Source organism: Aedes albopictus, chromosome 1, assembly GCF_035046485.1.
Source record: "Aedes albopictus strain Foshan chromosome 1, AalbF5, whole genome shotgun sequence".
Classification (NCBI taxonomy): Eukaryota; Metazoa; Arthropoda; class Insecta; order Diptera; family Culicidae; genus Aedes; species Aedes albopictus.
In genome coordinates this window covers 306,024,443-306,038,647 of record NC_085136.1, presented here as the reverse complement: position 1 = coordinate 306,038,647, position 14,205 = coordinate 306,024,443, and the positions used below count along the sequence as shown (strand labels likewise).

The 14,205-nt window shown below is 37.6% G+C and overlaps 1 protein-coding gene across 12 annotated transcripts in view; it reads left to right on the top strand.

Annotated features, from left to right (window-relative positions):
- The window catches only part of LOC109415284 (sodium/calcium exchanger 3), a 504,848-nt gene extending 491,131 nt beyond the window's left edge, over positions 1–13,717 (top strand). For 11 of the 12 annotated variants that reach the window (XM_029877911.2, XM_062847089.1, XM_062847091.1 and 8 more), the window contains one exon: positions 13,518–13,717. In XM_029877911.2, the coding sequence (XP_029733771.2) occupies positions 13,518–13,702 (185 nt within the window). In that variant the 3' untranslated portion in view covers positions 13,703–13,717. The remainder of the gene's footprint in view (positions 1–13,517) is intronic. The other variant, XM_062847093.1, reaches the window with a different exon arrangement.
- The last annotated feature ends 488 nt before the right edge of the window (positions 13,718–14,205 follow it).

Genomic DNA, 14,205 nt, shown 5'->3' with positions numbered 1-14,205 from the left:
AATGTGATACTTCTGTGTGTCTGTGAAAAAAAAAAAACGTTCCGTGGGTCTCTGGTTGTAAAATGATTGTTAAAAGCGTGGTCGATGTAACGTTTGTTTGCCCGTGGTTTATCCAGTGTAACGTTTGTTTGCCTGTGGTTTATCTGTCAGTAACAAAGTTGCCATATTTGGCAGCCAAACTTTTGTCTAAAGTAAATTAGCGTCATAGTGTCTTTTGAAATTAATCTAACAAAACCTTATATGTCCATTACGGCAGGAAAACAGCTAAAAAATGTCAGGGAAATCGACCTGAAGATTGCCAGGGGATTTCCCAAAGATGCATGTCTAATCAAACTGTGAGCCAAAGTATGGCTAAAATGGCCACAACAGGTCCAATCTGGTGAATGAAGATATCCATAATATGGCCGAAGCATAACCAGAATCTAGTCCAGGCGATGATCAGCAGATGGCCAAAAAATGGCCAGCAAGTTGTCCGAAAATGTCCACAATTTGGCCACCTCTAGAAAATTACGAAAAATGGCGAAAAGGTATTTAGAAGATTGCCAAATGGCAAAAATATGATTAAAAAACAGCCACGAGTGGGTCAAAGCATGTCCAATAGATGGAAATAAATGGCAAAAAATGAAAGCGTTAATAGACAGACCGAAAATAATTAACCGGAACGTGACCACAAAATGGCCAGAAAGTAGCTAGAGCACAGAGAACAAACGTTCAAGTCCAGATCCAAAACTGTGTAAGGAATTTAACGGTCATTTGAAATGGTAACACGAGTGACAACATCGTGATGACTCTGCTACCGCAAAGTTCCCACGCTGCTGTCAATGGTGAATATAAAACTTATCTAGATATGCGTATTCACCACTGACTGTGGCAGCACGCCGCTTAGATGACGCTAGTTTTCTCAACGCTAAAAATACTTGACTTCTTACACAGCGTTCGAAAGAAAATTTGTTCTACCTTGGATGTATGTTATATTTGGCTAGAGGATTGCCAAAAGAGCGCCAGTAGATGCCAAGAGGATGTTCAAGGAAGGACCCAAAATTTATTTTGAAAAAATATCCGGGAGATTTTTGGCTATCTTGGCCAAAAAGTGACCAAAGCATTGTTAGAAAATAGCCAAGAAATGGCAAGAAGGTGACAAGTCAATGTCATTTGATAACCAGAATATGATTAAGCGATGATCGAAACTAGTCCAGAGAATGGCCAAAAAATGGGCAGAATATAAGGTAAATGAACAGAAGATGGTCAGAAATGGCCAAAAGACGGCAAAAAGATAGCCAGAGAATGGTCAAAGCATATCCAGAAGGCGACAAAAGTTATCCGAAAACCAAAACCGAGGCATAAAGATGGTTAAAAAATGAAGAATACAATAAATAGTTACAAGGTAGCTTAAAGATGTGCAGCAGATAGTCAGAATTGGTTAGAATAACAGCCCGAAAGCTGTCAAATAGTAATGATCAAAAATGGGAGGAGAAAAACCACATGACAGCAGCAAGCTGGCTAGAAGATTGCCAAAATATGCCCTAAATAGCTAGAAAGAGGGCAAAAGGTGGCCAGAATGTGAGAAAAAATGATTAGAAGATGGTCAATAGATAATCAGAGGATGGTTAGGGTACAGCCAGATAATGTCCGGAACATGGCCAACAGATGACTTAAAGTTGGCCAAAAGATGAGAAGTGTAAAAAATAGTTACAATATAGCTAAACAATGTGCAGCATGCAGTCAGGGCTGGTTGGAATAATAACCAGCAGACTGTAAAATGAGGATGACCAAAAATGGCCATTCGATGACTAGACGACAGCATAAAGATGGCCAGAAGATGGCCAACATATAGCCAAAACGGCCACAACAGTAAACTCTCTCTGAACAAAAAAAAAAACAAAACGGCTAGACAGAAGGCAAAAGATGGCCAGAAAGTGATAAAACTTATCTGAAGATAGTCCGTAGATAGCCAATAGATGGCCAGAAGATAGTCAGAGGATTGTTAAGGTACATCCAGAAGATGACAAAAAAGGCCTAAAGTTATCCGGAACATAGCCAACAGATGACTTAAAAATGGCCAAAGATGAAGAATGCAAAAATGCAGTAACAAAGTGGCTAAAAGATGTGTAGCAGATAGTTGAAGATGGTAAAAATAAAAGCCAGAAGACTGCTAAATAATGATTATCAAAAATGGTCATTAGATGAGGATGACCAGAAGTCAGCATAAAGATTTTAGCCATAGTTTGGCAATCTTCTGGCCAAAATGGCTAGGGAGGGGATAAAAGTCTGCCAGAATATGATAAAAATGATCAGAAGCACGCCAATAGATAGTCAAAAAATGATCATAAGAAAGTTGGAGGATGGTTAAAACATAATAATAAAACGAAAACCAGATGACTTAAAGATGACCAAAAGATGAATTATGCAAAAAAGTAAAAGCAAAACAATGTGCAGCATATAGTCGGGTTGGTTGGAATAATAGCCAGAAGACTGTCAAATGATGATGACCAAAAATGGCCATTAGATGGAAGAAGGATGACCAGATGATAGCATAAACATGGCCAGAAGATTGCCAAAATATGGCCAAAATAGCCAGAGATGGAGCAAAAGAAGGCCAAAATATGATGAAAATCTGCCCAAGCCATGGTCAAAAGATGACTAGAAATAAATCAAAATTTGGTCAAAGCATAGCCACCAGACTGGCAAAAGACGGCCAAAAGGTGGCCGTTAGATGGAAGGAAGACGACCAAACCAGACAACGCGTCAGAAGATGGGCAAGTGATTCCAAAAATCGGAGGCTAGTAGATGCCAAAAATGGCCAAAAGTTGTCCGCAGCATGGCCAATAGATGGATAAAAGATGGCTAAAAAATGAATATAAACGTGCAGTAATATGGTCACAAGAGGGTCGAAAAATATTCTAAAAATAGTCAGAGGATGACCGAAAAAATGCGGTCAAAAAATGAAAGACAACGCCCACAATATGTTCTGCAAATGGCCACAAGATGGCTAGAATATTTCCAGAATATGGCAAAAAAATTTATAGAAAATTTAAAAAAAAAAATACGATTTAAAGGTATGAAATTAGAATGCTAAAAGATGGCTATTAGATCAAAAGAGGATGGCCAGGTCGGACAACAGCCCTAGCATATCGAGAAAATTACCGAAAATGGCCGAGGAACAGCAAAAAGGTAACAAAAATGGCCAAAGGTTTTTTGGAGATGGTCAAAAGATGAAAAAAATCCGAAAGAGAGTTACAAGATGGTCAAAGATGTCTCATTAATAACAATAAGAGGATGTCGAAAAAACAGCCAAAAAAGATGGCCATTGAATGGAGCTGGAACCGGCATATGACCAGGCATTACCAGTTGCAACGCCAACAAATTCCTTCAAAGAAAAACTAGACAGAATAGCCTATGCGTGAAAGAAGTATGCATATCTGATGATCACGATTATGCCAAAAACTTCCCAAGTGGTAAGGCTGGGTAAGCGGGTGCCAGATTGGCTTGTGGATAACTAATTCGGGGTAATGGAATTCGGAGTAATGGCGTTCGCGGAAATTGAATTGAGGGTAATGGATTTCGAGGTAATGTCGTAAAACCTTAATCCAGACATATGCCAGTTCAAAAATGGTTACCAAATATTTATGTATTTCACTAGGATTGCTCTAATTTAATTGCAGAATAACCCATATGTCCAAATTTGGAACGTTCATAATCAACTTGTTAGTCCACTTGATGTGAAAATTTGAGAATGGTTGATGCACTTTACAAAAAGTTACACCTAGTTGAACGTTTTTTAAAGTGAAAATTTTGCCTGTCTCGATTTTTTTGTCCATCCCCTGTATAAACATATGCGTGAGAGACCAGTAGATGACCAATAAGAGTTGGAAAACCCAGTCTCCCTGTAGTCACTTTACTCTGTTTTTATAATTCCAGAAATTTCTCCAGAAAGTCCTCCAGGGATTCCTCCAGGGATTCCTCCAGGATTTTTTCCAGGAAGTCCTTCTGAGATTCCACCAGCGATTCATCCAAGAATTTCTCCAGAGATTCTTCTAGAAATTTCTCCAGAGATTCTTCAGGAAGTCCTCCAGAGATTCCTCCAGGAAATCCTCCAAAGATGAGAATCCTCCAGATATTTCTACAGGCATTCCTCCAGGGATTCCTTCAGGAGTTCCTCCAGTAATGCCCCAAGAAATTCTTCAGAGATTTCTCCAAGGATCCATTCAGTAAGTTCTGCAGAGATTCTTTCAGAAAGTCCTTTAGCAATACCTTCAGGAATTCATCTAGAAATTCCAACAGGAATCCCAGTATAAATTCCGTTAATAATTTTTTGAAAGATTTCTCCAGATATTCTTTCTTTTCTCTTAGAGATTCCTCTAGGAATTTCTTTAGAGATTCCATCCTTGATTTTCTTCATTGCTTAGTAGATATTTTTGCGTGATTGTTTTTGGGAGTCGAATTCACAAATTCTATGGCGAATTATTTTTTTTAAATAAAATTTCTGGGAAAATTTTAGATAGATCTCGCGGATTCCAGACAAAACTAAAAAGAAATTTAAGTTCACTTTCAAGAAGAGTGGTGGAGCTCTTGAACATATTTTTTGAAATTATACTTGATGAACGTTAGGATGGCCCACAATTGAAAAACAAAAATTTAAAAAAAAATCCATGTCAATACTCCACATCGCTTTGCCTAGGGTATAACTTTCGTCACAGCCGTCAGATCACTTTGCGGTCTTCGACAAAGTTGTTTGGCATATATGTAGTTACCTAAGATAATACCGAAGGGTTGAATTGTTGAACGCTTACAGTGCCATCTAGCGGCAAAATTCGAAAACTTTAGAATTCTGCAAACATTTGGTCACGTTTGCCCATACAAACTTCAAGCTTAACCGATTTTGCTCAAAATTTGAACGTAGCTTCTGGGAGTCCAAAACAACTGATTCAGAAGGTAATGCTTGATATTTTTCGATTTTTTTTTGTTTTTCATATAAATGTGGGCCACCCTAATTAAGTTATAAGCTAAAGAATTGAACTCAAACGATCAGACGAAATCAAATGGCTCAAACTTTGAATCTTTTTTATGAGTTCTCGAGCAGGTGCTTAAGATAATAAGATAATTGATTGATCTTAGTTCCAGAACAATTTATTGTAGTATTTCTTGTGATTTTACGTTAACGTTTTGTGAAGTTCACAAAAAAATGCATTAATATTACCAAGGCTGACTATTTGCAAATTTAATATTTTCAATATTCTTCTACTAATCTATTATCAAATTTTCAGTGAAGTTTAACTGGAGCTTTTTCAAAATAACTTTCAGATTCGCATGCAGACTTTTTTTCAAAACTTTCTTAGAAGACTTAACACTATTTCCAGAGATGTTGTCAGAATTTATCTAGATTCTGTTTTTTATTTTTTTTTAATAGGTTTCCGTAAATCTTGTTGCAGATTTTCCCATATCTACCAAAAGATTTTGAGAGGTTTTTCTCGTGATTTTTCCTTTGGGTTTACTTGGAAGTCGTGAGAAATAATCCATCCTATTTGTCGTTGAAAATTAGAAAGAAATCAAACATTGAAAATCAAGAAAAAGTGGAGCGGACCTGGTGTGATGGTTAGAATACTTGACTTTCACGCCGAGGATCTGGGATCGAATCCCACTCCCGACAGACTCGCACAATGTATGTTCTTCCTTCGAAAGGGAAGTAAAGCGTAGGCCCCGAGAAAAACTAGCCAAAGCCTGAAAATCTCGTTAATACAGATAAAAAAAGAAAAAAAAAATCAAGGAAAAGAAATTAAGCATTCTTTTCACTAATTTTCTTTCTTATCTCTTTCCGAAATTTCGTGTAAAAAGTTTCTAGGAAAGAAAACATACATTTTTCGATATTTTTCAACATGTATATGTAGTTCTTTAATTCCTTATGTTTATCTATTTACTGAATTATTTTTTAATGAAAATCTTCCAAAAAAATACAAGCTACCCAACATATCTTCCCAAATCTTCTCAAAACTTTTCTAAGTAGTTCACAAAAAGTGTCTCAAAGTTTCTGATTGAAAACCGTCAACAAAGGATAATAGGAACTGATGAAATTTATTCAATTATTTCCTGGGTATGCTTCCAGAAAATAGTTTTTCTGTCTTCTATATTCTGTGTGCATTTTTTTTTTATCTTGTTAACGAGATTTTTAGCCCTCGGCTAGTTTATCTCGGAACGCACGCTTTACTCCCCTACCGAAGGAAGTAGAACTCACCAGTGGTAGTGAGATTCGCTCCCAGATCCTCGGCGTGATAGTCACGTGCTTTAACTACAACACCAGGTCCGCTCCCATGTTCCATTTTAAATAGACTGTTGCTTCTAGAGTTTTGAACATGTTTTAAAAGTTTCCCTGTCAAGATATATCGATGTCGTTTTCACATGATTGCATCCTATCATTTTATCTAATCTGAATTGAAATCGGTTTGAAGCGGCAATCGAGCAATTCACACGCTTCCACCTTTTATGGCGGACGCCCTCCCCGGATTCTATGCAATAAAGTGAACCACTCGTTTCTCAAAGCGAATAATGACGACACGACGGCGGCGAATTAAAGTCGCTTCGCTTCATACAAGTGCCGCCATTAAGCCAAGCCAGGCAGCCAGAGAATTGAATTACGTGCTCTGGGTATCCTTTTTTGTCTGTCCTCTGTTATCCTCTAAGGTCTAAGCTAAGCGCTTGAAGCCATAAAGAAGTGCCCTTTATTCAGAATGGTAATGGAGTGAATTAGGCGGAGTTCATCTCTGGGGGTTATGAATTTTAAAAGGAATTTGTAGGTAGGTTGCACGGTAACCCAGTTTGGGACGAGGGGATCTAAGAAAAGACTCCGCTCCGTATGTGAGGAGAATACAATTAGGAAGTTTGCTTTACTTGAAGGAGATTTGAAGGTGAGTGGGAGCTGTAAATTGGAGATAACGTCCTGGGTACATATGATAATTGCAGGTCATAAAGAGACAGTTAGGGAAATGAATTGAAGAAATGCTTCGGGAATGTAAACAATTTAGTACAGCTTCGTGACTTACACGATGGCATGGAATTTTGTAGTGATGGTTTTTTTTTGTAAATGAGGAATTCAAAAGCATATTTGGCAACGTTTTCGGTTACGATGATATTCGATTAGATATGACATAATTATAAATGAGGATCCCCGGACGAATTCCTGGAAAAATCTCTGGAGAATATTCTAGATATATCGTTGAAGACATTCATGAATAAATATCTGGAAACATTTTTGGAGAAGTCCCTGGAAAAAGTTTAGAGGAATTCCAAGAAGAATCCATGGAGTAAACTCTAGAGCATTCATTGAAGATTCCAGGAGTAATTCGTGGAGAGACTTCAGAGCGAGTCCAGTTCAGAGCAGTGGAAGAGTTCCAGCATGAATTGCTCTGAATGAATTCCTCGATCAATCTGTTGAGGAATTTTTCGAGGAAACTCTGATAAAATTTCTTGAGGAGTATTTGGGGAAATTCTTAAGGCATAAAACAAATAATCCCTTGAATAGTTCCTGTAGGAATTCCTGGAGACATTCTTGGAAGAATGCTTGTAGGAAACCCTAGAGAAATTCCTCGATTAGTCCCAAGAGGAATTTCTGGAAGACGCCCTGCAGATTTTTCTGTACTCTGCCAAATTGGAAAAAGTTGTTGAAAGATATTTAATTTTTTTGCAAATGCTTGCATGAAATTCTACAGCTGCTTCTGTTCGCAATCATAAAAAAATATTAGAAAATTATACAAATGTGACACAGAGCAGCACCAAAAATTGCTCTATGTTCTGGAAGCTCTACTACAAAATGATGGATATGCCAAAATTACCGGAATCATAATATCAAATGACTTCAAACGGTTTAAGATGGAAATTCTTATTATCCTCTTTATTATCGAAACAGTGTTAAAAAAGATCATTTCTCTTACCTCTTCTCTGGCTATCATAAAGCACAGAGATTAGACATAATCAGCCGACCATTCCTCAATCCTTCACGCTCACCGCTTCTATAAAATTCACTGTTATCATAAAAGCTTATCATAACTTAGTTCACACCCGCCTAGAAACAATACAGCCTAAAAGTATGCACCACATCGCTCAGCTCGCACAGGCTTTCGCATTTCTCACCACCACACTCACACACTGATAGTAGTACCGCACCGATGACCAAACATCGGCGACGCATCGTCTGCTCTACACTGAAATAAATTAGCGCTTAAGTAGTTTTCAGCGCTTGCTGCCGCCATAGTCGCTGTGCGCTGCAGTCCAGCCTACTTGGTTATGCATAGCAAATTTTATCTCGTCTCACTTGTCGTCCACCTTCCCTCCTCTACTGTACCAGAGAATTCCAAGAACGAGAAAGAAAATCATGTTTACTACACAAAATTCTCCCCGGACGTCTCGGGTTTCTCCGTCCGGCGATGGACGGAGTCGCAAAGAAGATGACTTCATTACGAAAAACCCCTCTCGTCGGGCGGGACAACCATCGGCCACCTCCAAATCCTTGCGCTTTCCTTTGCTGCTGCATGAATATTAAAACTGTCTGCCGTCTATTTCGGTCGGTCGGACGAAAACCATGCAGATACCTACCTAGATTTCTCAGACCACACCAAACCAAACGAATCAACCATCAGCCCGAGCTCGGGCGCCGGGCGCATTTTGTTGCCAACTTCAAAGGAGATGAACCAAGCTCCTGACCCCATGATGATGCATCTTTTTTGAAAACTGGGGATGTCAAATCGTTCTGTTTGTCGATTAATAAATACGGCGAGAAACAAACGATGAACGAATTTCGATGAAGTTACCTTGATTATTTAATCGATGAAATAAAAAGATATTCTGACATCCCTGGTGCAGACCACGACCACACCCATAATCAGGGATGCCATATATACAGATTTATCTGTATTATACAGATTTTTGAGCACCCGTACAGATTTAGTTTTATATTATATACAGATTTTTGACCCAGAGGGGTCATTTTATTTTTGTATGGGATACAGATTTCTCTCCCAAGTTTTGTATGGGATACAGATTTTTGAAAAGAGTGATACAGATTTTTCAAAAAATCATTTGGCATCCCTGCCCATAATCCACATTTTCCACAAGAGTGGAAAACGAGAAGCATGCAATGAAATACCCCAAAAACTAGGAGCTTATTCATCTTGTAGGAATTATGAGCTCAGTGCTTAATCCCGTGTCGTATTATCCTGCTATGAGAACCAAACTGATGCGACCCCGACCCCGACCGACTGTATGACCTCCACTTCACAAACGTTTCCTTCATCCACCAACCACCTGAAACTATGTCATTTTTTGTTCCAGTGTGGCATTTCGTTAAACGTTTTCTAGTTTTGTGTGTTTTTCGTTTAGAATGTTTTCCTCTGTGAAGAGTGTTCAGTTGATTATGTGTTTGAACTTGTTTTGTCGTTTTTCTTGTGTTGTTTGATTTGTTTGTACGCGACGGTTGTGTGTGCGTGAATTTTACATGTGCTGACACGCAAACTAAAACTAAAAAAATCTCTGCCAGGCAAATTTTGTTAGGAGTGTTTTGCTAGAGAAATTGCAGCTGCTTTAGTGTAAGTAAACTCAACAGATCGGTTGAAGGAACTTTAAAAAGATTAAAAAGACTAAGAAGACTAAGAAGACTAAGAAGACTAAGAAGACTAAGAAGACTAAGAAGACTAAGAAGACTAAGAAGACTAAGAAGACTAAGAAGACTAAGAAGACTAAGAAGACTAAGAAGACTAAGAAGACTAAGAAGACTAAGAAGACTAAGAAGACTAAGAAGACTAAGAAGACTAAGAAGACTAAGAAGACTAAGAAGACTAAGAAGACTAAGAAGACTAAGAAGACTAAGAAGACTAAGAAGACTAAGAAGACTAAGAAGACTAAGAAGACTAAGAAGACTAAGAAGACTAAGAAGACTAAGAAGACTAAGAAGACTAAGAAGACTAAGAAGACTAAGAAGACTAAGAAGACTAAGAAGACTAAGAAGACTAAGAAGACTAAGAAGACTAAGAAGACTAAGAAGACTAAGAAGACTAAGAAGACTAAGAAGACTAAGAAGACTAAGAAGACTAAGAAGACTAAGAAGACTAAAAAGACTAAGAAGACTAAGAATACTAAGAAGACTAAGAAGACTAAGAAGACTAAGAAGACTAAGAAGACTAAGAAGACTAAGAAGACTAAGAAGACTAAGAAGACTAAGAAGACTAAGAATACTAAGAAGACTAAGAAGACTAAGAAGACTAAGAAGACTAAGAAGACTAAGAAGACTAAGAAGACTAAGAAGACTAAGAAGACTAAGAAGACTAAGAAGACTAAGAAGACTAAGAAGACTAAGAAGACTAAGAAGACTAAGAAGACTAAGAAGACTAAGAAGACTAAGAAGACTAAGAAGACTAAGAAGACTAGAAGACTAAGAAGACTAAGAAGACTAAGAAGACTAAGAAGACTAAGAAGACTAAGAAGACTAAGAAGACTAAGAAGACTAAGAAGACTAAGAAGACTAAGAAGACTAAGAAGACTAAGAAGACTAAGAAGACTAAGAAGACTAAGAAGACTAAGAAGACTAAGAAGACTAAGAAGACTAAGAAGACTAAGAAGACTAAGAAGACTAAGAAGACTAAGAAGACTAAGAAGACTAAGAAGACTAAGAAGACTAAGAAGACTAAGAAGACTAAGAAGACTAAGAAGACTAAGAAGACTAAGAAGACTAAGAAGACTAAGAAGACTAAGAAGACTAAGAAGACTAAGAAGACTAAGAAGACTAAGAAGACTAAGAAGACTAAGAAGACTAAGAAGACTAAGAAGACTAAGAAGACTAAGAAGACTAAGAAGACTAAGAAGACTAAGAAGACTAAGAAGACTAAGAAGACTAAGAAGACTAAGAAGACTAAGAAGACTAAGAAGACTAAGAAGACTAAGAAGACTAAGAAGACTAAGAAGACTAAGAAGACTAAGAAGACTAAGAAGACTAAGAAGACTAAGAAGACTAAGAAGACTAAGAAGACTAAGAAGACTAAGAAGACTAAGAAGACTAAGAAGACTAAGAAGACTAAGAAGACTAAGAAGACTAAGAAGACTAAGAAGACTAAGAAGACTAAGAAGACTAAGAAGACTAAGAAGACTAAGAAGACTAAGAAGACTAAGAAGACTAAGAAGACTAAGAAGACTAAGAAGACTAAGAAGACTAAGAAGACTAAGAAGACTAAGAAGACTAAGAAGACTAAGAAGACTAAGAAGACTAAGAAGACTAAGAAGACTAAGAAGACTAAGAAGACTAAGAAGACTAAGAAGACTAAGAAGACTAAGAAGACTAAGAAGACTAAGAAGACTAAGAAGACTAAGAAGACTAAGAAGACTAAGAAGACTAAGAAGACTAAGAAGACAAAGAAGACTAAGAAGACTAAGAAGACTAAGAAGACTAAGAAGACAAAGAAGACTAAGAAGACTAAGAAGACTAAGAAGACTAAGAAGCCTAAGAAGACTCAGAAGACTAAGAAGACTAAGAAGACTAAGAAGACTAAGAAGACTAAGAAGACTAAGAAGACTAAGAAGACTAAGAAGACTAAGAAGACTAAGAAGACTAAGAAGACTAAGAAGACTAAGAAGACTAAGAAGACTAAGAAGACTAAGAAGACTAAGAAGACTAAGAAGACTAAGAAGACTAAGAAGACTAAGAAGACTAAGAAGACTAAGAAGACTAAGAAGACTAAGAAGACTAAGAAGACTAAGAAGACTAAGAAGACTAAGAAGACTAAGAAGACTAAGAAGACTAAGAAGACTAAGAAGACTAAGAAGACTAAGAAGACTAAGAAGACTAAGAAGACTAAGAAGACTAAGAAGACTAAGAAGACTAAGAAGACTAAGAAGACTAAGAAGACTAAGAAGACTAAGAAGACTAAGAAGACTAAGAAGACTAAGAAGACTAAGAAGATTAAGAAGACTCAGAAGACTCAGAAGACTCAGAAGACTCGGAAGACTCAGAAGACTCAGAAGACTCAGAAGACTCAGAAGACTCAGAAGACTCAGAAGACTCAGAAGACTCAGAAGACTCAGAAGACTCAGAAGACTCAGAAGACTCAGAAGACTAAGAAGACTAAGAAGACTCAGAAGACTCAGAAGACTCAGAAGACTCAGAAGACTCAGAAGACTCAGAAGACTCAGAAGACTCAGAAGACTCAGAAGACTCAGAAGACTCAGAAGACTCAGAAGACTCAGAAGACTCAGAAGACTCAGAAAACTCAGAAGACTCAGAAGACTCAGAAGACTCAGAAGACTCAGAAGACTCAGAAGACTCAGAAGACTCAGAAGACTCAGAAGACTCAGAAGACTCAGAAGACTCAGAAGACTCAGAAGACTCAGAAGACTCAGAAGACTCAGAAGACTCAGAAGACTCAGAAGACTCAGAAGACTCAGAAGACTCAGAAGACTCAGAAGACTCAGAAGACTCAGAAGACTCAGAAGACTAAGAAGACTCAGAAGACTCAGAAGACTCAGAAGACTCAGAAGACTCAGAAGACTCAGAAGACTCAGAAGACTCAGAAGACTCAGAAGACTCAGAAGACTCAGAAGACTCAGAAGACTCAGAAGACTCAGAAGACTCAGAAGACTCAGAAGACTCAGAAGACTCAGAAGACTCAGAAGACTCAGAAGACTCAGAAGACTCAGAAGACTCAGAAGACTAAGAAGACTAAGAAGACTAAGAAGACTCAGAAGACTCAGAAGACTCAGAAGACTCAGAAGACTCAGAAGACTCAGAAGACTCAGAAGACTCAGAAGACTCAGAAGACTCAGCAGACTCAGAAGACTCAAAAGTCTCAGATGACTCAGAAGACTCAGATGACTCAGAAGAATTCCTGGAGAAATTCGCGGAGGAACACCTGGAGGAATGTGTGGATCAAAATCTGAAGAATTTCTGAAGGAAACCCTGGTGGAATTCCCGGAAAATCCCTAAAAGAATTCCTAGCGGATTCTCTGGACGAATTCCTGAAGGAATCGCTGCATAAATTCTTAGAGGAACTCTTGGAGAAATTTCTGGAGGAATTTCATTAGGAATCTCAAGAAATTCTTCTAGATCAAGAGATGTCCGAAAACTCGAAATATTGATTCGACAAATATTCTACAAATTTTCTGTTTTTTTTTATAATCCTCGAAAGAAACATTTTCTCTCACCTTCTAATGTAAGTTCTGCCATTGAGCCGTTACTTCAGAGTTGCTTCAATCGTTTGCGCGTGTGTTCTAACATTTCATCTAGAGGACTAACAGAGTCTCACGTCCATCCAGAATGGCATTGGTTTCATATTCCATAACATAACATTTTCTTGTGTGCGTGTGTAGTTTGTCCGTCCGTCCTCCTAGCAAAGTAAGCTCGTCTCGTTGTTTGCGTCCAGAGAGCATTGTTACACAAATCCAACCGATTATCCGACTTAACTAATTCCACATTTTCGATTTTCTCCCTGTTTCCCTCTCTTTCTTCTATCTCTGGTTCGTACGGATTTTTGCCTCTCTCTTGGCAGACGACGAACTGACAGGCCTCATCGAGGCGGCAGAATCGAAAGCCCCCGAGGATCTTACGGAGGAGGACAAGATGGCACTGCTCGGCAGGCCCAAGGCCGGTGATATTGTCAGGGCACAACTTAGGATAAAAGAAAGTAAAGAATTTAAGGTAAGTGAAAGCGAAAAAAAAATTAACACTGTTTAAGTATATTTTTTGGGAAAATTAAGTTTTCGGTTCCTCTGATGACATTAGTAATGAAATGTTGACGATATGTCAAAAGGACAATGAAAAAACAACGTGATTTTTACTGTTTGCAATGTTGATGTCTAAAAATCACGGTATCAAGATATCAAGATATCAAGATATCAAGATATCAAGATATCAAGATATCAAGATAACAAGATATCAAGATAACAAGATATCAAGATATCAAGATATCAAGATATCAAGATATCAAGATATCAAGATATCAAGATATCAAGATATCAAGATATCAAGATATCAAGATATCAAGATATCAAGATATCAAGATATCAAGATATCAAGATATCAAGATATCAAGATATCAAGATATCAAGATATCAAGATATCAAGATATCAAGATATCAAGATATCAAGATATCAAGATATCAAGATATCAAGATATCAAGATATCAAGATATCAAGATATCAAGATATCAAGATATCAAGATATCAAGATATCAAGA